The sequence below is a fragment of the Oncorhynchus mykiss genome, chromosome 5 (genome assembly GCF_057628025.1).
Source record: "Oncorhynchus mykiss isolate SJ-2025 chromosome 5, ASM5762802v1, whole genome shotgun sequence".
NCBI classification, from domain to species: Eukaryota; Metazoa; Chordata; class Actinopteri; order Salmoniformes; family Salmonidae; genus Oncorhynchus; species Oncorhynchus mykiss.
In genome coordinates, this window is record NC_143026.1 from 43643352 (window position 1) to 43667326 (window position 23975).

Sequence of the window (23975 nt, forward strand, 5' to 3'; positions counted from 1 at the left end):
ATGTGGCTGTTACTTGAACTCTGACGCATTTATTTGGGGCTGCAATTTCTGTAGCTGGTAACTATAATGAACTTATCCTCTGTAGCAGAGGTAAGTCTTCCTTTCTTGTGCTTGATTGTTTTTGCGACTGCACTTGAAGGAACTTTTAAAGGTCTTGACATTTTCCGGATTGACTGACCTTCATGTCTTCAAGTAATGATTGCCTGTCGTTTCTCTTTTCTTATTTGATCTGTTCTTGCCATAATATAGCCTTATTTGGTAAAAGACCAAGTCCATATTCGGTTTACCACCCTTACCAACTGATTGGCTCAAATGCATTAAGAAGGAAAAAAACAAGGCACACCTGTTAATTGAAATGCATTCCAGATGACTACCTCATGAGGCTGGTTTAGAGAATGCCAAGAGTGTGCAAAGCTGTCATCAAGGAAAAGGGTGGCTACTTTGAAGAATTTCAAATATAGTTTGATTTAAGACTGTACTACATGATTCCAAATGTGTTATTTCATAGTTTTGATGTCTATACTATTATCCTACAATGTAAAAATAGAAACCCTTGAATTGTGTCATCTTTTGACTGGTATTGTATCTGTGAAATGTATTTATTTTTAATCCACCTGATTCTTCTCCCGTTTCTTTCCTGTCTGTCTTTAGACTCACCCAAACCGGCCCCACGGCAAGCTGCTCCCATGTCTTCTGCAGCGGCCCCTGTTCCAGGGCTCCTGGATGCCTTTGCCCCAAATCCAGCCCCAGGCCTGGCTCCAACAGCAGCAACCGGTCTCAACCAGAGCCTATTTGATGATGCATTTGGCACTGCGACTCCTAATGCCTTTGGAGCACCACTCTTAGCAATGGTACGGAAACAGACTCTTATCGCAATGAATCCTATCAAACGCCAAGCAATTGACGATAACGTACTGCTTTGTATCACTGTTTTTCCGACAGAACACTCCTGTTGCCCAGACCACTGGCGGCTCGGATCCCTTCGGAGACCCCTTTGGAAACCCCTTTGCCTAAGTGACATCCTGCCCATCAGTTCCAGAAAATAAGCAGCAAGGCTCTACGACCAAATAAGATCTTCAGAACCAGCTGCTACAACGAGCGCCAGACAATCTACACGATTGCGTCTTTTAGCCCCTGCCCCAATGCACACTAACTCCTCACCTGCCTTTTTTGATGTCAGTTACTTAGCTTCCCCCAAACCACCTTCACTTTAAAGATGCACTCCAGAAATGTTTAACTTTTCCTGATGGAAAAACAATATCCCACATTTGTATACACTTAAGGGGAAAAATAAAGGTTTTCAGCAAAATTGTTTTTGTGTGTTTTTTTTTAAAGAAGATGAGTGCAAACTTCCTCGTAAGCCAATTCAAGGAGTTGGTCTGTGCCTTTAAGTAAATCAGGTGATGAATGAGCTGGAGGACTTTAATGTCTTGCCCAATCAGTAGTAGTAGTTTATTTCTGTTCCCAGCTCACTTAGCTTTTCAGTGCCACTGAATGAAATGCATTCTAATGAAATTATTCCTGAAAGGGAGGAACATGGATGGAAGGGAAGGCCCTACAAATACTGTCTATTAATTAAACACTTTTTTTCATTGGTCTTTGTCGTGTCTTAGTTATTATTATTCTCCGGGAAATGTTAAGGGGTTTTACTGTATCCTTAGGCTGCTTAAAGTGGGCAACATTCATGTGTCTTAGTATAGGCCACTCAAACAAGTTTTCATAGACATGTACTTGTGTGGGGTGCAACGTTTCATTCAACCTATGAAGTAACAGTTACCAACAGTTACTGAGTTGTGGACCTGGGTCTTCAGAATCTAAAACTGAGAAAAGGCTGAATTCATTCATATGCAATTTTGGTTGCTAATACATACTTGCCTTATCCAAATAAGTCTATAGATACTTTGGTAATGATTCACCTAATGAGTGCAGACTAAAGCACCTGGTTAAATGTAACACAATCCTAGGTTACTATTACCCCAAACTATTTGCACTTTGATCATACAATGGGTTGTGTGACTCACTTGTATTTTTTTGCTGTTGCCAGAATCACTGACATTTAAATTATTTGACTTTTTAATACATATTCATGTGTTAAGTCACAATGTACTTTTTTAGTTTAGTGCCCCTGATTAAGAAATTAAAGTGGGTGAATTTGACTCAAGGTTCCTGCCCTATGATGTGATGACTTGTGTTTGATATACCTACTTTAAAATCATGTTCTAAATAAAGTACTGCTAGCTAGTATGCATTCAAATAATATTGTGGACCTGTCCCTTTCAATTTTGCAATGTAGAAATAACATGAACACGAGCTGCTGTTCTAACAACTTTTGGCCTTTCAATCACTTAAACTACTATTCCCACAATCCCTTTCACGAATGACACTGACGTCATCGAAAACATCATGGGGGACTCGTGTGTGTGCATGGTGCTAGACTTGGATTAAAACGTCGACCATATGGAATATATGTCGAAAAGCTGATCATTAAATACGAGGTTTGTATTTTTATGGATTACGATACGTATTTGGAGAAGTGGCAGTTAGTATTACATTGCTACATTACTTTCCTAGACGTCTAAAGAAAGCGTGACTGCTAGCTAACTGTTAGCAAGTTTACAACTTTTAGCACGCTAATAATGCTCATTCGTCGTTACTACTATGTAAGACATGCTAGCTAACAAAATATAATGAGCTGAAATTGTAATTACTTTATCTCACTTTACGTTTTCTGGTGTATTTCCCTAGCTGACTTACCCGTGGTAGTCAGCTATGGTATGTGACTGACACGTAGCTGACGTTAGCTAGCTGAGTCAGATAAGTGAGCCAGTGAGTGACATTTAGCAGCTGAGCAGACTTCCTACAGCCAACAGATGCATTTAGTAGCTAACTAGCTTATACACAAGCCATTGATGGTCATTTGCCAAATATATAATAAAAGTTCGCTTGCTAGCAACCCTGAGCTCTGATGTGTTTCTTATAGCTAATGTCATCATCCGTGTCATAGCCTCTCTGCAGTAGGAGAGAATGCTTCGCAGATCCAGGATCAGTGTTCGCCCGAACGTCAGGCCAGCAGGCAGAGGGCCAGCACCAGCATCCTCCCAGGACACTCCACCTTCCCAGGAGGCTCCAGCTGCAGTCTCCCAGGCCTCCGAGGACCTTCCCCAGGCATGGGGCCAGTGCGTGAAGGACACCACCACAACTGCAGTGCTAGAAGCCTCCACAGAGTCCACCACACCCAGAGAGTGAGTGCCAATCGATCAATGGGGAAAGGGGGATACCTAGTCAGTTGTACAACTGAATGCCTTCAACTGAAATGTGTCTTCTGCATTTAATTCAACCCCTCTGAATCAGAGAGGTGCAGGGGGCTGACTTATTCAACATCCAGAATTGAATCAAATGTATTATAGTCACTTTTACAGCTAAATGTGTAAATGCAGAGGTGTGGCTGTCAGTGACTGTTCTGGAGGTTTATAATCTCTCGCAGGAATTCACATTTTGTTGTAGAATTGAGAACTACTCAAGGTAACATGGGTCGTACACATGGTTTAAACTAGTCTGATGAATTAGGCTGTAATACACTTCATTTGTATATGCAGCCTGAAGCTAATGCCTGCAAAATCGTGTAAATGTTTAATAAAAATAAATTTAAACTTGGTATACCGTGTGGTTTGTCCTTCATTTGCTAAAAATTTGAGACAAAATATCCACAGGAAAGTATTGTTTACCAGATTTTGTTTTTTATTGAGCCAGTAGATATATGATTTGGCACCAAGGTGAAGTTTGTTTTGTATTGGATCTTTTTTCATTTCGTCAATAGCTTTGAACTAAGCATGCCATGGCAATGAACATGTTGTATTGTGGAACAATCCACACCTTAAAAATAAAAAAAATGGAAATCTGAAGAAAAAAATAAATTAAAAAGTCACACAAAAAAGGTCTGGATTGTTTTCCATCCTCCCCTGAATCCGAATATATAACTTATTGTCACAGTCAATACTTTCCTGTGGAGATTTGTCTCACATTTCAAGCAGCTAAAAGACAAACCGCACAGACCACCTGGAGAGTAAGTTTAAATGTATTATACATTCTTGCTCATAAGAAACATTTACACAATTTTGCAGCCATTGGCTTCAGGCTGTATATACATATTAATCAGACTAGGTTTAAACTTGGTTTTGCCCCAACAACCATCCACTGACTGTGGTTCAGTGTTGCTCACGTATTAGCTGATTGTCTGCATTGTCTCTGACCCTTTTGTCTTTGGTATAGGGATGGAAAAGACCCAAATGGCGAGGCTTCCAGCAGCACCCCCTCTGCCGGTCTTCAAAGGAGGAAGCGTTTCTCTGTCATGCCAAACCTTGCCAAACCCCGGGTGGCCGCCACCCCAGCCCTCACCCGCTCCTCCCCCAGGACCCCCAAGTCCCCTGTAAGAGCGGGCACTGAGACTCCAGCTCCAACCCCTGAGGCTCCAGAGGCCCCCAGCCAGACAGATTCTGGACCCCCACAGGGCATGAGATCCCCAAGGCGGAGGCCCTCTGGAGGTAGTAGGCAGGCCAAAGGACAGCCCAAACCCAGGCCACTGTCCCCAGCTTCCCCAGGCCCTACAACAACCTCTCTGGGGAATGTGGTAGTGGAGAACTCATCCTCGTCACAACAGACCCTGCAGGCAGCAGGCAAAGACTGCATCCAATCAGATCTCCTGAAAAAAACACCAATCATTAAAGTTCCATCCACTCCGTTAGAGATGGTCCCATCGTCCTCCCTTCCAGACAAAGAGGGTATCTCAGTGTCAGAGAGAGCTAAGACTCTGGTCGCCAGGTCTGTGTCTGGTGGGCTCACCGGGCTGGCACCAGGGAAGTCCAGGCTTAGCAGGTTCCTGAATGACCCAACAGACCTACAGAGGCTGGCTAAGGCCCGGAAGCTCAGAGAGCTGCTGAGACAGGAGATGAACAAGGAGAAGGTGAGATTGGTTTTAGTCTCACTGGTGATCTTTAGTTCAAAGAATAAAGTGATGCTAGAAAGGTTTTGTATAATTTCAGCCAGTAATTTTGAAAGTAGCGCTCACAAGCCAAAACGGATCCCCAGTAAGTGTGCACAACTGTATTCAACATCATCCATTTACTCTGTTACGTCCTGATGTTATTTTTAAAAATTCATTAGTATTTTACAAATTCCAATTCGTACAATGTTATTAATTTGTATGTGCTTAAGATCCCGTCAATCTATGTTTTGGGCTGGATAATGTAATCTTGTGACGCTAACACCATTATGCATGTTTGATAACACACAATCTGCACAGAATGTAGGATTATTATGTTAAACTCTTCTCTAGGCACTGTCAATGTTTGAAGATACCAAGAACTGCAACGAATTAGCATATCTCATACACTCACACTGATTGTGTTTAGATAGCAGAGGTTCTTCAGTTAAACCAGTTGTTGCTGTCACCAAGAGAAGCTGCTAGATGACAGCAGAGCACAGTGTTTACTGTCATTGTTTAGATGCTTGTCATGCCACTGAATTTTAACATTGTGATGTTTTGAACGTGCAGAAACGGAGCAAAGCCAAGGTGTGTGTGAGCGAATACACACTAGATCCCTCTAAAATGACCATGAGAGATCTCATCTACTACCTGCCTGATACCAACCCCATGACGTAAGCTTACATCTTCAGTGGGTGTGAGTCTTGGGGGGGGGGGGTGTATTTGTTGGGCACAGTCAGTGTAAATCTATGTTCTATTTTAAAGTTTTTTCTGAAGTTCCCTGTGTTGTGTTTTCCTTCCAGGTCTTATCTGGTAGAGGAACAGAGGGAGAATGAGACTGTCCTCCCACTCACCCCACCAAGAGAAGAGTAAGACCATATCATGTTCAAGTTTATTTTCCATTTCTAGAAAATATATATTAGGCAGGCAATAAAGTGTGTGAAATATCATCTCACAATGTAACAACCAAGTGAGCTGTGCTATTTAACCCAATTGAAATGATAATCTTTGTCTTGTACAGGTCACCTGAAAGACCCCCAACACCGGAGGCCCCAGCTGAGATAGCCAGCCAGGGAGATGAAGATGAAGATGAGGATGACGATGGGGTGATGGTCCCGCGGGTGAAGGTGGCAGAAGACGGCTCTCTGATCATCGATGAGGAGAGGTCAGCGACGTCTCTCAGTTTCCTAATTGAAAAGCAATTTTTTGATTTACTTCCTGAATTGACTCACTGATTTGACTGAATTGGACTTCACCCCAATCCTGTTATGTTTGGATGTTACTTAACTTTCTCCCTGTGTGTGTGTGTCCCTTAACTTTCTCCCGTGTGTGTGTGTCCCAGTTTGACGGTGGAGGTCTTGAGGCAGAAAGGGCCCAACCCAGCTGATGATAGAGACCCCATCTTTGAGCGTGGCTCCACAACCACCTACTCGAGCTTCAGGAAGGGGACACACGTTAAGCCCTGGTCCAACAAAGGTCTGCCTGACTACCACTACATGGGTCCAATAGAACTCTACTCTATCCCAATATTTACTTAATCATCAGTTACACCTTAGTTTACCTATGTTTGTGCATGTTGAAACCAAAAGTCCTACTAAAACAAAGTATTTGTGCTGTTTCTTCAGAGACGGACATGTTCTTCCTGGCTATCAGTATGGTGGGAACAGACTTCTCCATGATTGGACAGCTGTTCCCTCACCGCGGTCGCACCGAGATCAAGGTATCACTGGCATCACTTGTGTAATTTATTATAGTGTTATTCCTGATTTAGCCCCACATAACCTGAATTGTAAAGGCACACACACACACACACTACTGGACTATATTCAAACTGGAAACCATATATCCTGAGGCCTCATTTATTGTAGCTGGGGATTTTAACAAAGCAAATTTGAGAACAAGGCTACCTAAATTCTACCAGCATATTGTTTGTGCTACACGCATGGGCAATACCCTCGACCACTGCTACTCTAACTTCCGTGATGCATACAAAGCCCCTATATTCAGTCTGGGAATATGACTGAATATAGACAGTAGCTAGGCAATAAAACAGGAGAAATGCCAGTACAGGGACAAGGTGGAGTCACAATTCAATGGCTCAGACACGAGACGTATGTGGCAGAGTCTAAAGGAAATAACAGACTACAAAAAGAAAACCAGCCACGTCACAGACACCGACATCACGTTTCCAGACAAACGAAACCCCTTCTTTGCCCGCTTTGAGGATAATCCAGTGCCACCGTCGCGGCCGCTAACAAGGACTGCTACCCTTCTCATTCTCTGTGGCTGACGTGAGTAAAACATTTAAACCTTGTTGACCTTCGCAAGGCTGCTGGCCCAGACGGCATCCTTAGCCGTGTCCTCAGAGCATGCGCAGACCTGCTGGCAGGTGTGTTTACGGACATGTTCAATTTTTCAGTCTGTTGTCCCCACATGCTTCAAGATGGCCACCATTGTTCCTGTACCCAAGAAGGCAAAGATGACTGAACGAAATGACTACCGCCCCGTAACACTCCTGTCATCATGAAGTGCTTTAAGAGACTAGTCAAGGATCATATCACCTCCACCTTACCGGCCACCCTGGACCCACTTCAGTTTGCATACCGCCACTACAGGTCCACAGACGACGCAATCACCATCACACCCATCTGGACAAAAGGAATACCTATGTAAGAATGCTGTTCATTGACTACAGCTCAGCCTTCAACACCATAGCACCCTACAAGCTCATCATCAAGCTGGAGGCTTGATGTTCAAGTTTCAGTTTCATTTCAGTTTGTCCGTACAAACTCCCTGTTCACCCACGACTGTGTGGTCATGCACGCCTCCAACTCAATCATCAAGTTTGCAGATGACACAACAGTAGTGGGCTTGATTACCAATAACGACGAGGCGGCCTACAGGGAGGAGGTGAGGACTTCAGGAAACCGCAGAGAGAGCACCCACCTATCCACATCGAAGGGACAGCAGTGGAGAAGGTGGAAAGTTTTAAGTTCCTCTGCGTACGGACAAACTGAAATGGTCCACCCACACAGATAGTGTGGTGAAGAAGGCGCTATAGCGCCTCTTCAACCTCAGGAGGCTGAAGAAATTTGGCTTGTCACCCAAAACCCTGACAAACTTTGACAGATGCACAATCGAGAGCATCCTGTCGGGCTGTATCACAGCCTGGTACGGCAACTTCACCTCCCTCAACCGTAAGGCTCTCCAGAGGGTAGTGAGGTCTGCACAACACATCACTGGGGGCAAACTACCTGCCCTCCAGGACACCTACACACCACCCGATGTCACAGGAAGTTCAAAAAGATCAAGGACATCAACCTCCCGAGCCACTGCCTGTTCACACTGCTACCATCCAGAAGGCGAGGTCAGTACAGGTGGATCAATGCTGGGACCGAGAGACTGAAAAACAGCTTCTGTCTCAAGGCCATCAGACTGTTAAACAGCCATCACTAACATAGAGAGGTGTGCATATTCTCATTCACTCCTTTAGATTTCTGTGTAGTAGGTAGTTGTTGGGGTATTGTTAGATATTACTGCACTGTCGGAACTAGAAGCCCAAGCATTTCGCTACACTCGCATTAACATCTGCTATCCATGTGTATGTTACACTTAAGATTTGATACCATTCAAAAGTTTGGGGTCACTTAGAAATGTCCTTGTTTTCCATGAAAACCTCCATGAAATAAGATGCAAAGTGAATAGGATATATAGTAAAGACGTTGACAAGGTTATAAATAATGATTTTTAATTGAAATAATAATTGTGTCCTTGTCACTTTGCTTTCGTCAAAGAATTTTCCATTTGCAGCAATTATAGCCTTGCAGACCTTTGGCATTGTAGTTGTGAATTTGTTGAGGTAATCTGAAGAGATTTCACCCCATGCTTCCTGAAGCACCTCCCACAAGTTGTTTTGGCTTGATGGGCACGTCTTACGGTCTTACGGTCAAGCTGCTCCCACAACAGCTCCAATAGGGTTGAGATCCGGTGACTGCTGGCCACTCCATTATAGACAGAATACCAGCTGACTGCTTCTTCCTTAAATAGTTATTGCATAGTTTGGAGCTGTGCTTTGGGTCATTGACCTGTTGTTGTAGGAGGAAATTGGCTCCAATTAAGTGCCGTCCACAGGGTATGGCATGGCGTTGCAAAATGGAGTGATAGCCTTCCTTCTTCAAGATCCCTTTTATCCTGTACAAATCTCGCACTTTACCACCACCAAAGCACCCCCAGACCATCACATTGCCTCCACTATGCTTGACAGATGGCGTCAAGCACTCCTCCAGCATCTTTCAATTTTTAGCTACACATCAGTCAGAGCGCAGTCAGTCTGATGATAGAATGCCCATTCGTGAATTCTCATCTGAGTGGAGAAGTGCAACTGAAGCATAAGATTTGTCTGATGCCGAGCAGAAATTACAATAAGGAGCATTTTAGGTCTGCGTTTACAAAATGCAGAAAGATATTTATTTTTCCCTGCGGGAAATTCTGCGTTAAAGTTTAACTTGGTCGTTATAAGTAAGTGGCTGAATAATTAAGGTAACAGGGCATCATATTGTGTTAGCTTTCTGCCTTGTTTAAGAAGTGAAATCCCTTTGGATGAGTTATTTGTATTGCTCTCTCTGCTACCCCCCCCCCCCCCCCCTTCTCTGAGCAGAGCAAGCAGGCTTGTTGCCCGAGCGACTTCATTTGCGCTCGTTAGCATATTTAGCTAGCAGCCTCCATGGAAATTCGCCATTACTTGCACTCATTTTGTTAGCATTCCGGTTAATGGATGCCCAATGGGCTTTTCTTTTGTGTGTTTTTTTCAGCCTCTTGTGTACTAAGTTGCTAATACCATAAAACCCAGGATGAGAAGGACGGTAATGAAGATATGAAGGTCTGGTTACCGCCCAACCCTAAATATTGTAGATCGGGGCTGTAGCACTATACAACTGCACTAGGTTGTGTTACTGCCAGTTTGTAATTTTGTCTCCTGTTTTTTGTCTTTCAGAACAAGTTCAAGAAAGAGGAGAGAGCAAACAGCTGGAGGATAGACAAGGCCTTCAGTAAGTTTTGAAAAAATTATCAGAAGGAATTTACCGTTATAGACGTGATTCGGGAATCCAATTCATCTTGGTCTTTTCTCTGTTCTGACTGCACTGTTGGAGCTAGGAACACAAGCATTTCGCTACAGCCTCAATAACATCTGCTATATATGTGTATCTAACCAACAAAAATTTGATTTGATTTAGAGGAGAAACGCAGGCTGGACCATGAGTTCTTCACTAGTCTCCTGGAGAAGATCTTGGCTGCAGAGGCAAAGAGGAACAAAAATAACAAGTCCCCCACAGAGAAGATACGGATCAAGAAAAAAATCAAACAGAAAGGTAACTAAGATACATTTCCTTGTTTACTACCTATTTGGTCATGTCGGGAGTTCCACCACAAAGTCAATGCCTGGAATTCTCAGTATGGCATCTCTCACCTATGTAATCTGGTGAAATTGTTGTGATTTCTTGAACATTATTCATAGTTTAAAGGTAGTAATGTCTTCAGCCCACGCATTATCCGTCCTTGCTCCCTGTATGAGTCTCAATATCTCTGCCCTCACTGTCCATCAGAAAAGAAAGCAGCGAAGCAGCTGAGCGACGTAGAGGAGGAGGGGTTAGACGCGGAGATGGACACAGAGGAGGTGGAGGGAGAGAAGGAGAACGAGAACGTCTCTAACGAAGGGACCACGCTTTCTTCCGCTCCCACCCCTAAGAGAAAACGCAAAAGTAGGGATGGTGGAGGAGAGTCCTCTCCTGAAGAAGCAAAGGATGGAAAGAAAAAGAAGATTGACCTAATAACAAGTGATCAAGGTGCGGTAGAACTTCCACGACTTCAGTGGTGCTTTTCACAGTAGCCATATAACAAAGTGAAAATATACAAAATCTAGTAACTCATTATTTATCTTACTTACTGCCGTTGTTTCCTCTGCTTCCTCAGAAGAGGCTGGTGTACCTGAAGATTCTGAGGCAGGGCCTCCAGAGAGGTAACACTTGCAGTTTGTAAATGTCAACTATTTTGTTCTTTACATTAAGAGAAAAAGTGTCAAGTGCTGAAATAATTTTTAGACTTCATATTCATCATCTCCAGCACCACCCCAACATCAACATACACTATACATACAAAATTATGTGAACACCCTTTCAAATGAGGGATTTTGGCTATTTCAGCCACACCAGTTGCTAACAGGTGTCAAATGGAGCACACAGCCATGCAATCTCCACAGACAAACATTAGCAGTTAAATGGCCTTACTGAAGAGCTCAGTGACTTTCAACGTGGCACCGTCATAGGATGCCACCTTTCCAACAAGTCAGTTTGTCAAATGTATGCCCTGCTATAACTGCCCCAGTCAACTGTAAGTGCTGTTATTGTGAAGTGGAAACGTTTAGGAGCAACAGTGGCTCAGCCGCGTAGTGGTAGGCGACAAGCTCACAGAACGGGACCCCTGAAGCGCGTAAAAATCGTCTGTCCTTGGTTGCAACACTACCGAGTTCCAAACTGCCTCTGGAAGCAATGTCAGCACAAGAATTGCTCGTCGGGAGCTTTAAGAAATGGGTTTCCATGGCAGAGCAACCGCAAACTAGCCTAAGATCACCATGCGCAATGCCAAGTGTCGGCTGGAGTGGTGTAAAGCTCTCCACCGTTGGTCTCTGAAGCAGTGGAATTGCCTGCACAAGGCCCTGACCTCAACCCCATTGAACACCGTTGGGATGAATTGGAACGCTGACTACGAGTCAGGCCTAATCGCCCAACATCAGAGCCCGACCTCACTAATGATCTTGTGGATGAATGGAAGCAAGTCCCCGCAGCAATGTTCCAACATCTAGTGGAAAGCCTTCCCAGAAGAGTGGAGACAGTTATAGCAGCAAAGGGGGGACCAACTCCATATTAATGCCCATGATTTTGGAATGAGATGTTCGACAAACAGGTGTCCATATACTTTTGGTCATAGAGAGTCCTCTATGAAAATAGTGTTTCTATGTTTTGTGTGGAAAAAGATAGAGAAAGATAAGTGTTTCTAATGACATCCTCAACCAATTAGTAAGCAATGCCTACTCACAATGGGTTAAAATATCATGATGCACACCGACGTCGTCACTGGAAAGACTTATCTTCCTGTATCTAACAAAACATAAAAATGTGCAATTTTCACATATGTTGATGTTGGGGTGGTGCTGGAGATGTTGATTATGAAGTTGAACATTTTTAGAAATGTCCCTTTTTAAAGGCGCAGTATGCAGATTTCGCTCTGCCATTTTCCATTTTGCTAAAAGTCTATTAGTTTGCCTAATTTCAGTTTTTGTAGAGAATCATTATGCCATCTAAACCCCTGTGAAATATTTTTTAAATAACCAAATATTGTATTTTCAGCTGTTTGAAGCTGGTGTACAAAACCAAAAGTAAAAGACACAAAAAAAACTAATTTAAGAACGGGAAGCATAGAAATAATGTACATAGAACAGATCTACCGCTTCTTGGACTTGCTTTCGATGAGCATGACAGATCTATAACTCGCATTTCTATGTGAATTTGGTCAGGTCGCCCAAAATATTACATCTTGTAGGTTTAATAATTATGATGCATTTTTTATTAGTTCAAAGCAGGCAGAAGGGCCTGTGGAAGCAGCCAAGGGACCTGTGGTGATCAAACCAGCCCAGTTGTCCCGTGGCCGATCCCAGAGACCTCTTCCTAACCTGGGTAGGAAGTGGGGCCAGAGGGGCCCCGAGCCCAATACCAAGCCTAACGTTAAAGATGGGGCCACACCTACAGAGGAGGAGAACACTGAAGAAGGGCTGTCTGAAGAACAGGTAGGTCTTTGTCCTGTGACAAATTAATCGTAAATGTTTGTAACATTCTATAAACCCTAAGACTGTTGTCTGAACCTCAGTAGCTGAAAAGTAGTTGAGTGTCTGTGTGGTCCAACCTCTACCTTAACTTACTTCCAGGTAGATAAAGATGCTTCCCCTTCAGTCAGTCAAAAGGAGAAGAAGAAAGCTGGTAAACTCTCTTCATCTGAGGGAGAGGAGGAAGAAGCCAACGATAAACCCATCAAACCCACCAGGTACACACGCACACTGATCCTACATAACTGAAGAGGGCCACAGCCACAGGTGGCAGTAAAACTGATCCTACATAACTGAAGAGGGCCACAGCCACAGATGGCAGTAAAACTGATCCTACATAACTGAAGAGGGCCACAGATGGCAGTAAAACTAACTATGTTAATGTATTTCAGGTATGGCAGAATACCCAAAAAGACACAGCTCTTGAATTACCCTGCAAAGGAGGATGGGGACTCGCCCTCAGACTCTGCCCCCACTCCCGCCTCAGACGGATCCCCCTCCACCATGCCCAAATCCAAACCAGCTACCAGGAGGGCCAAAATCAAACCTGGCCCAGCCCTGCCAGGTAGGATGGGCCAATCAACTGCTAGGAAATCCAAGCTGGTCACCCTCAGGGCATCCCAGTCTGAAGATGAGGATGAAGATGAGGAAGAAGGAGCATGGAGAGAGGAGCCGCAGGCCGAGGAGGACACCCACAATCCCACAAGCCCAGAGGAGGAGAATCAGGCACCTGCGTTCATCCCCATGAGCCTTCGCTCGCCACAACCTGTCGCCACAGAGGTTGAGGAGACCATGGAGGAGGTGAAAGGGGTGACACACTTACCATTTTCACACTACTGAGCTTAGCTGTAATGCACTGGCCTGGTTACACAGCCCCTTTAATTTCTCCACCATAATTGCACCATAGTTGCAAAAAAGGATCCATGTGTAAAGAACAAATCTGAGCCACTATGGAATGGGTTGGATCAATGCTTTGAAAAAGGATATTCTACTGTCCCGGAGATCTAGATCCTACGTAATGGATCTATTTGGATTTATTTTTAGGTTATTTTATTATTATTTTATCCATTCACAGTTTCATCCCATTGGTTTACCCATTTAATTCACTCTCCGACTTGCTATTCACAAAGGGGCTTTAGTTGTCCTACATGTTGGAAACACAGCACAACCGACCCTGTGTATGTCTTTTTATTCATTTATTTATCATGCATGGTTTTTCTATCCTGTAACCTCCCTTCCATCCTGTCATCCTCTCCCCCGCTCACAGCTCGATATCTCCGTCAACGTGCCTGATGTCCTGGGTATTTCCCATGATGCATTCTGCCCTGACTCGTCATGCGAGCGGGCACAGGGTGGTGAAATGGGCACAGTGCCCTGTGAACATCAGTTGGACCTGTTAGTAGTAAGTCATCATGTGCCCTGTCCTGTTTGTCCTGTCTGTCTACCATCCCTCCTTCATCCATGTTTTTGACCAACATTTTGTCATCAATAGCTAGGTTTCCATCCAATTAGTGACAGATTTTCAGGTGAAAATTCTCAAATCTGCATAAAAAAATATATAAGCATTTTCCTACCAGAGATGTTTCAATCAAACAGACTTATTGCGGATACAAGGCTGTGTGTGATGACGTAGTGCACATAAAAATAACTTTTTAAGGTTAAATTCCCAAGTACCCGGGGGGGGGGGGGGGGGGGCGGGGGGAACAAGTAAAATGGGTTTACATCGCCTTTTCAGTCGCAAAAAAAAATAGAGTTATATACCAACTGTGCCCACTCTAGTCTTGTCACAAGCGCTCCAGCCAACAGCTCGCGGATACAGTGTGGGTCGCCTCCCACCATTATGGGATTTTAGGGGATTTTTATTTGTCAAAACGGCAGCCAAGCATCGATCATCATGTCACCAGAATAAATCCCTCGATATTTATGGGAAAGGAGCATCAAACTCATCACTGTGCACTTTCACCACCCTGTGAAGTTTATTTCATCTGTAGCCTAATAAACTGCATGCTTGGTAATGGGAGGACCACACATCATCGCGTGACTCAAGTTTACTACCTTCTGATGGTTATTATAATATTATTTGCGCATTAAGGCGGTTCTCACCGCCATTTCTCACAAAATACATTTTCCAGACACTAAAAGATGTCGAACGAACGAATTCTCAACATTTCTGAAATTGTACCAGTATTTACTGTTTCCATCGGTCCATTCGTGTCTTTTTTCATGTGTCAGGCAATTCATCCGTATTAAATGGTTGGATAGAAATCTGGTTATAGTTTCACATTTGAGATTCAGTATATAGCACCTTTCAGAAGTTCTCGTGTTAAATTGAGATCACTGGGTCAAGCATCCAATTGGGTCAAGCACGGCTGCTGTTTTGCTCCAGATTCTGTCTATGTTATGAGGACTAATGTTTTTGTTTTCTTCGTTCTAGGACGTGATAGACTTCCTGTCTCCAGATAACACAGAAGGTAGGTTGGTCCTTTCAAGAGCTGATATCTATTGTATTCTCTTAAGTAAAAAAATATATACAAAATATAAACGTTCTCCCTCACACCACTAACTATTGAATGTTCAACTGTTTCTCTTCTCCTCTCCCCTCTGTGTTCCAGTATCTGAGGAGAGCTACAACGAGGCAGCTAGAACCCTTCTGGCCATCGGCAACCTCACCCACCTGTCTCAGGCGGCTGAGGCCTTCACTGCCGGAGCAGATGATATCATCACGGAAGAACGTTCCAATGAGGACCAACTGTACCAGATGACACCACAGCCCACTGACCAATCACAAACTAGCACCATTCCTTCTGAATCTTTTAGGGTCACTGAGGCATCACGAATCGCTGAGGATTCTGTACCTGTTGCCTCGTCAACAACAGCCTCTGTCCCTGTCACCACGACAACAGCCTCTATCCCAGGCTCCAAAATAACAGCCTGTGTCATAATTACCATGGCAACAGCCTCAGTCCCAGTCACCACGACAACATCTTCTCCTCCAGTCACCTTGACAACAACGGCCTCTATCCGAGTCACCACATCAACGGCATCTGTCCCAGTGCCTCAGAGCAGTGATACGCCCACTCTAGAAACTCCACCCATAGAGGAGGGGCCTCTCAGACAGATGGAGGGGACTGATATTGGACACGCCTCCAAGATGGAATCAGGTTCTGAAGTGTCAGAGGGCTCAGAGCAACAGACAACCTCACAGAGCAGGAGGAGCCACTTCCCTAAGGTCAAACCCAACCTGGGACGGGCTGCCAGGACCACACAACCCAAACAGACGACCACCACACTGTCAGAATCACCACAGACTACCACCACACTCTCTGAACCACCACTTGAGCCTATGCTGAATATCACCACAACCTCAGAACCACAGCCTACCATGCATATCACCACAGAACCACCACTGCCTACTGAGAGTATTAACACAGAGTCAGAAACACAGCCCAAACAGAGAACTACCACACACTCAAAACCACAAACCACCACCACACACTCCAAGCACCAGCCCACCACAAATATTATCCCACACTCAGAACCACTGCCCATTCAGAAAACCAGAATAGCGTATTCAAAATCACAGCCTACATTGAATACCACCACAAACACACTCTCAAAACAACAATCTACACAGAGTACCACCAAACTCTCACAACCACAGCCCACCCCGAGCCTTGATCAGCCAAGTCCAGTTACATTCATGCCCATAGTCCCAGAGTCACCTCTGACGTCATCAGAAGAGGTGAAAGGTCACGATGGCCGTAAGGGAAATACTTCCCTCAGTGCTGGAGGGTCCCAGTCAGGGACATCAGACTCAGACCAGCCCAAACAGACAGGTCCTCTAACCCGTAGGGCCCGTTTACCTAAACCCAAACCCAACTTGGGTCTCACCGCCAAAGCCGCTACGCGCTCTGCAGTCCAGGTACCAGAAAGCAGGCCAAGCCCTGAAGTCCAGACACCAGAGGAAGCTGATGAGGTTCCCATGGAAATACAACAGATCCACCAAGTCGTCCCCCTTTCTGACATCATCGATACTACCCAGGTAAGGCTTTTATAAATATCAGCTATTGGTTTAGCCTAAATGCTATTTATAATTTAATGTGTTCCAACAAATATGTCTGATTGTGTTACAGTTGCATTACGTGTGTGTGTGTTTGTGTGTGTGTGTGTGTGTGTGTGATTTTATTCATAGGAGGAAATACAACAGATTCACCAAGTCATCCCTCATCCACCCATAGAGGGGCCTCTCAAACAGAGGGAGGGGACTGATATTGGACACGCGTCTCAGGTGGAATCAGGTTCTGAAGTGTCAGAGGACTCAGAGCAACAGACAACCTCACAGACCAGGAGCCACTTCCCTAAGGTCAAACCCAATCTGGGATGGGCTGCCAGGACCACACAACCCAAACAGACTACCACCACACTGTCAGAACCACCACTAGATTCTATGCTGAATATCATCACAACCTCAGAACCACAGCCTTCCATGATTATCACCATAGAGCCACCACTGCCTACTGAGAGTATTAACACAGAGTCAGAAACACAGCCCAAACAGAGAACTACCACACACTCAAAATCACAACCCACCACAAATATCATCCCACACTCAGGACCACAGCCCAGTCAGAGAACCAGAGTAGCACATTCAAAACCACAGCCTACATTGAATACTACCACACAGTCAGAACCACCCCAGCCCACACTAAATTCCACCACAAACACACTCTCAAAACCACAATCAACACAGAGTACCAGCAAACTCTCACAACCACATCCCACCTCAAGCCTTGAGCAGCCAGGTCCAGTTACACTCAGACCCAGAGTCCTAGGGTCACCTCTGAGGTCATCAGGAGAGGTGAAAGGTCACGATTGCTTCAAGGAAAATACTTCCTCTTCCCTCAGTGCTGGAGGGTCCCAGTCAGGGACATCAGACTCAGACCAGCCCAAACAGACAGGTCCTCTAACCCGTAGGGCCCGTTTACCTAAACCCAAACCCAACTTGGGTTGCACCGCCAAAGCCGCTACATGCTCTGTAGTCCAGGTACCAGATGTGGCTTCCAGACCCAAATCTGACGTCCAGAGACTAGATACTGGACCCTGCCCTAAAGTCCAGACACCAGAGGAAGCTGATGAGGTTCCCATGGAAATACAACAGATCCACCAAGTCGTCCCCCTTTCTGACATCATCGATACTACCCAGGTAAGGCTTTTATAAATATCAGCTATTGGTTTAGCCTAAATGCTATTTATAATTTAATGTGTTCCAACAAATATGTCTGATTGTGTTACAGTTGCATTACGTGTGTGTGTGTGTGTGTGTGTGTGTGTGTGTGTGTGTGTGTGTGTGTGTGTGTGTGTGTGTGTGTGTGTGATTTTATTCATAGGAGGAAATACAACAGATTCACCAAGTCATCCTTCATCCACCCATAGAGGAGGGGCCTCTCAGACAGAGGGAGGGGACTGATATTGGACACGCCTCTCAGGTGGAATCAGGTTCTGAAGTGTCAGAGGGCTCAGAGCAACATACAACCTCACAGAGCAGGAGGAGCCACTTCCCTAAGGTCAAACCCAACCTGGGACGGGCTGCCAGGACCACACAACCCAAACAGACGACCACTACACTGTCAGAACCAACACAGACTACCACCACACTGTCAGAACCACCACTAGATTCTATGCTGAATATCACCACAACCTCAGAACCACAGCCTTCCATGATTATCACCATAGAGCCACCACTGCCTACTGAGAGTATTAACACAGAGTCAGAAACACAGCCCAAACAGAGAACTACCACACACTCAAAATCACAACCCACCACAAATATCATCCCACACTCAGGACCACAGCCCAGTCAGAGAACCAGAGTAGCGCATTCAAAACCACAGCCTACATTGAATACCACCACACAGTCAGAACCACTCCAGCCCACACTAAATTCCACCACAAACACACTCTCAAAATCACAATCAACAGAGAGTACCACCATACTCTCACAACCACAGCCCACCTCAAGCCTTGAGCAGCCAGGTCTCAGACCCATAGTCCCAGAGTCACCTCTGAGGTCATCAGAAGATGGCCGTAAGGGAAATACTTCCTCTTCCCTCAGTGCTGGAGGGTCCCAGTCAGGGACATCAGACTCAGACCAGCCCAAACAGACAGGTCCTCTAACCCGTAGGGCCCGTTTACCTAAACCCAAACCCAACTTGGGTTGCACCACCAAAGCCACTACACGCTCTGCAGTCCAGGTACCAGAAAGCAGCCCAAGTCCTGAAGTCCAGACACCAGAGGAAGCTGATGAGGTTCCCATTGAAATACAACAGATCCACCAAGTCTTCCCCCTTTGTGACATCATCGATACTACCCAGGTAAGGCTTTTATAAATATCAGCTATTGGTTTAGCCTAAATGCTATTTATAATTTAATGTGTTTAACAAAGATGTCTGATTGTGTTACAGTTGCATTACCACAGTGTGTTTTTAAAGGGTGTGTATGATTTTATTCATAGGAGGAAATACAACAGATTCACCAAGTCATCCCTCATCCACCCATAGAGGGGCCTCTCAGACAGAGGGAGGGGACTGATATTGGACACGCCTCTCAGGTAGAATCAGGTTCTGAAGTGTCAGAGGGCTCAGAGCAACAGACAACCTCACAGACCAGGAGGAGCCACTTCCCTAAGGTCAAACCCAACCTGGGACGGGCTGCTAGGACCACACAAACCAAACGCCAACAGACTACCACCACACTGTCAGAACCACCACAGACTACCACCACACTCTCAGAACCACAGCCCATTCAGAGAACCAGAGTAGCGCATTCAAAACCACAGCCTACATTGAATACCACCACACAGTCAGAACCACTCCAGCCCACACTAAATTCCACCACAAACACACTCTCAAAACAACAATCCACACAGAATACCACCATACTCTCACAACCACAGCCCACCTCAAGCCTTGAGCAGCCAGGTCCAGTTACACTCACACCCATAGTCTCAGAGTCACCTCTGAGGTCATCAGAAGAGGTGAAAGGTCACGATGGCCCTAAGGAAAATAGTTCATCTTCCTTCAGTGCTGGAGGGTCCCAGTCAGTGACATCAGACTCGGAACAGCCCAAACAAACAGGTCCCCCAACCAGGAGGGCCCGTTTACCTAAACCCAAACCCAACTTGGGTCTCACCGCCAGAGCCGCTACGCGCTCTGCAGTCCAGGTACCAGAAAGCAGGCCAAGCCCTGAAGTCCAGACACCAGAGGAAGCTGATGAGGTTCCCATGGAAATCCCACAGATCCACCAAGTCTCCCCCCTTTGTGACATCATTGATACGACCCAGGTAAGGCTAGTATAAATGTCAGCTATTGGTTTAGCCGGTTGCATTACCCCAGTGTGTTTTTAAAGTCTCGGATCTGTGTGTGTGGTGTTTGTATTCATAGGAGGAAATGGAACAGATTCACCAAGTCATCCCTCTTACTGACGTCATTGATTCTACCCAGGTAATTCATTGTATTCCTACCCGAAGATGTCTGGTTGCGTGTAGAAATGTGCTCCTAAGATATGCGTCTCATCTGTGTGTGTCCGACGTTAATATTCACAGGGCGATATGCCTGTCTTTACGGAGGGAAGCATTTTCTCGCAACAAAGTGATGCTGTCTTCATACAGCACTCAGAAACGTCTGTGTCGACTGCTCCGTTGGACCAGGCCCAGTCAGACCCGGATGAGCCTATATTCATCCTCTCCCTGACTGAAATCCCAGTGCTCCCCACAGGGGAGGAGAGTGGCTGCACATCCCAGACCCTCTCTGAGCCTTTCCTTTTTCTACCAGACGCAGGCGCTCAACTGCAGCAGAGGTTAGTGCCTGTCAGTCATCACTAACCCCTTTTCCACTCAGCCCCCCCCACAAATGCAATTTATCTCCCAAATGAATGTACATTTTCTCCTCTCTCCCCCTCATTCTTTCTCTCTTTCGTCCTTCTTTTGTGCACTCTGTCCCTTCACCTTGCATATCCTTCTCCTCTCCTTCAGCAGTGATATTGTTGCCCCCGGAGGTGGTTTGGAGAAAGGGAATGCTGGTGTCCTCTGTGAAGTCCCTGAGCCTATGTCAGTGGATGAGGTCCTTCCTCAACCCTCATACACCAGTATCAAGGAAGTGGAGTCTGGCTCCACGGCGGGTCCAGTAGGTGTGTGTGCCTCGGCCAAACCCTCAGAAGACTCCATGGCTGATGCAGAGACTAGTGAGGACACGCATCCTCCTAAGAAGAGGAAAGCGCCAGAGAGAGACAGGAGAGGTGGGCACAGAGTACACCGTAGTGCATCTAATACAATGTGTAGAACACTTACTCTCCATCGTCTGTTTGTTCGTTCATTCAATTCGATTCCGTTCATTTATCCGTCCATCCATTTTATTGTGTAAAATTCTCCTAATATAATTCTGTCTCTGCTTGTGCGAAGTAGACAAACTGCAGGTGAGACCTAACACTGCAGTAAGGAAACAGACCAGTTGTTCGGCCCCTGCCAAGGAGGCTGTGTCACCCATTACCCCAGACCAGACACCCTCTTTGACCACTACCACCCTAGACACTTACCACCCCACTGCCTCCAGTCCCCTGGCCCAGCCAGGCCCCTCCGTCACGGGAACTGCATCACGACAGGGGGTGGCTGATGAGCCACAGCAGGGGACTGTGGGCTGTTTCGATCGTACAGAGACCGAGCACAAGCCGACTGGAGGGGAGGACAATAGTTCAGGGGCGGAGTCTCAGGCTGCCCGTCAAATTACACCGCTGGCTATGAGTGGCCCCTTGAGCAGGTGATTTATCTGAAAAGCATTTGTTCTTATACCTGTCACTCTATCTCCCCCTGTTTGTACTATCTATTAGTTATGAACTCCTCAATTAAAGATTAAGTCGTTAGTAGCTCAAAGGACCTGCTGTTGTATTATAGTTAATTGACAGGACACATTCGATTGTCTTCCATTGATTCGATTGATTAGGAGTGTTAATAATTATTGATTTTAAATATTTTGTATGTTCCTTCCCCCTACAGGCCTGGTAGGAGACCCAGAGGATTCCTGTCTTTCATGTCCAATAAGAACACCTCCCCTGTAGCTGCCCCCCCCCGAGGTACCAGAGCAGCCGCTCGGAGGCCCCAGGTCAACACCACCCGCCCAGGGGGGAAACGGGCTGCTCCTGCACCTTCCACCACAACCAGAACCATGCCTTCACCTTCCATAATGCATTACACCACCACCCCCACTAGGGCCACCAGAACCACCACTAAGCCAGATTTTTCCGCCAGGGTGACTCAGGAAAAACCCTCTGATGCCCTGGCCTTACACTCAGACCCAGAGCCCAGTACTTCCCTGTGTACTACAGCTACTGAGGTAAAGAGATGGACAACATCTGGTGATACAGTATTTTACCTATGAACTTTGCAAAAAAACAAAAAAAACATTAACCTACTGTTGTGGGTATGATCTTGTATTTTTTTGTTGTTTTAAATGATGAGAAACAGAACCCTCATTGTACTCCTGTCCCTCTCTCTCTCGCTCTCTCTCCCTCCCCATCTCTCTCCACCAGTCCTTTCAGGTGCCAGCCGCCCAGCCCAGTGCGTCTCCCTGTGTGGACAGTGGTTCAGCAGACGAGGAACCCATCAACGTGTCCCAGTACTTCTTCAGTGACATCTTCACCGAGGTCGAGGAGAATGAGGGATGAGAGACGGAGGAAGGGAAAGGAGATCAAAAAGGCACTCTTTGACTCTTTGTTTGAATCAAACTGGAGAACAAAATGTTAAATACTTAAGAAAACATGTTTTTGTATCTACCACTGAAATTACGTTTCTGCTTGCTTGTGTTTATGTGAACAAGGTTTCATGCTTGCAGCGAACAGATTTGGTCACAAGATGGCAACAGTGAAACCAAACTAGGGATAATTCCTCTTCAAATTTTGGGGGGGACCAAACTGGCGCGCCTTTAAGCTACTTTCCTATATTGAACGATTATGTTTTTTTGGCTCTTTTACCCCAATCATATCATCTAGCCTATTGAGTAATCTATTCATTCTAATTACATATTTATATTTATTTGGTTTACATTTTTTCAAACCACACCAAGCCAGACATTCATGATAATTTCCCTCTATCGGCAAGAAGGAGAATACTTGAAATCAGTGTTAACTCACTCTACTACAGGGACTTTCGCATTCAAATTTGTGTTCTTATTTTAAAATTGTTTACATAGGTAGCCATTGTCTAAACATGAGCATTGTGTGTGTATATATGTTTATTATAATTTAGATCAGATATATTGGAGGGGTATGTACCCTTAACATTTACTTTGGTTTTTCACTCTTCATGCATGAACAAGACCCAGCTTTGCAGCTTGAGGGACAGCACAGCAATGTCTCTTTATTTCATGCTCGCTGAAGATACAGGAAATATAATTTAAAATGGCGCTGGAACAGAATCCTCTAGTTTAATCCATGTACAGTGACAAACTCACAGAAACAGTGCACAGATCATGAGTTCAATTTCAGTTCTCAATTATTGATTATGTTCTGCAGCCACTGTTGGTTCAAACTAACATAGCTGTTCTGTAGCTCATGTAAAATATGTTAATAAAGTTTTATATGTTAATGTCTACTATGTTTCATGTGTTGCGATAACAGATGAGAAAATAACATTTGATAACTAGGCCTTGTCGCCTTTTTAAGGGCCTTAAGCGAGATTTAGCTGCCCACCTCGCAGGAAAAAAAGTTTTAGTGTCTCCACTTGGCAGTGGGTAATTTTTCAGTTAAGAACAAATTGTTATTTTACAATGATGGCCTACCCCGGCCAAACCCTCCCCTAACCCGGACGACGCTGGGCCAATTGTGCGGCGACCTATGGGACGCCCGATCACAGCTGCTTGTGATACAGCCCAGGATCGAACCAGGGTCTGTAGTGACGCCTCTAGCACTGAGATGCAGTGCCTTAGATCGCTGCGCCACTCAGGTGCCCTTGATTTATGCCAAATTCATATGATATCAGTGTGAGAGTGAATAACAAAATCAATGGGGAGTTCAGTCCCCCTGAGCACATGCCCTGCGGTCCGGATGGTAATTTGGTTATGATTACCTACC

The 23975-nt window shown here is 45.2% G+C and overlaps 2 protein-coding genes across 48 annotated transcripts in view; both read left to right on the forward strand.

Moving 5' to 3' along the window:
* The window catches only part of LOC110523898 (disabled homolog 2), a 30324-nt gene extending 29015 nt beyond the window's left edge, over positions 1–1309 (forward strand). For all 28 annotated transcript variants that reach the window (XM_090234953.1, XM_090234958.1, XM_090234972.1 and 25 more), the window contains 2 exons: positions 652–851; positions 943–1309. In XM_090234953.1, the coding sequence (XP_090091079.1) occupies positions 652–851; positions 943–1014 (272 nt within the window). In that variant the 3' untranslated portion in view covers positions 1015–1309. The remainder of the gene's footprint in view (positions 1–651; positions 852–942) is intronic.
* Positions 1310–2143: 834 nt separating this feature from the next.
* LOC110523900 (uncharacterized) lies at positions 2144–23494 on the forward strand. 20 transcript variants are annotated; one of them, XM_036977613.2, is made up of 27 exons: positions 2144–2495; positions 3005–3242; positions 4270–4960; positions 5552–5655; positions 5785–5850; positions 6003–6146; positions 6324–6457; positions 6607–6701; positions 9975–10029; positions 10216–10350; positions 10585–10824; positions 10952–10997; positions 12608–12821; positions 12960–13075; positions 13250–13667; positions 14125–14259; positions 15292–15328; positions 15470–16899; positions 17050–18060; positions 18245–19228; positions 19369–20196; positions 20297–20356; positions 20458–20711; positions 20887–21149; positions 21313–21667; positions 21904–22240; positions 22437–23494. In XM_036977613.2, exons 2-27 carry the CDS (start codon positions 3025–3027, stop codon positions 22569–22571), a joined length of 8505 nt encoding a protein of 2834 aa, XP_036833508.2. In that variant the 5' UTR covers positions 2144–2495; positions 3005–3024; the 3' UTR covers positions 22572–23494. The 20 variants fall into 20 exon arrangements, with proteins under 20 accessions (XP_036833508.2, XP_036833509.2, XP_036833510.2 ...); XM_036977614.2 differs by having other exon boundaries at positions 21316–21667; XM_036977615.2 differs by having other exon boundaries at positions 20890–21149.
* The last annotated feature ends 481 nt before the right edge of the window (positions 23495–23975 follow it).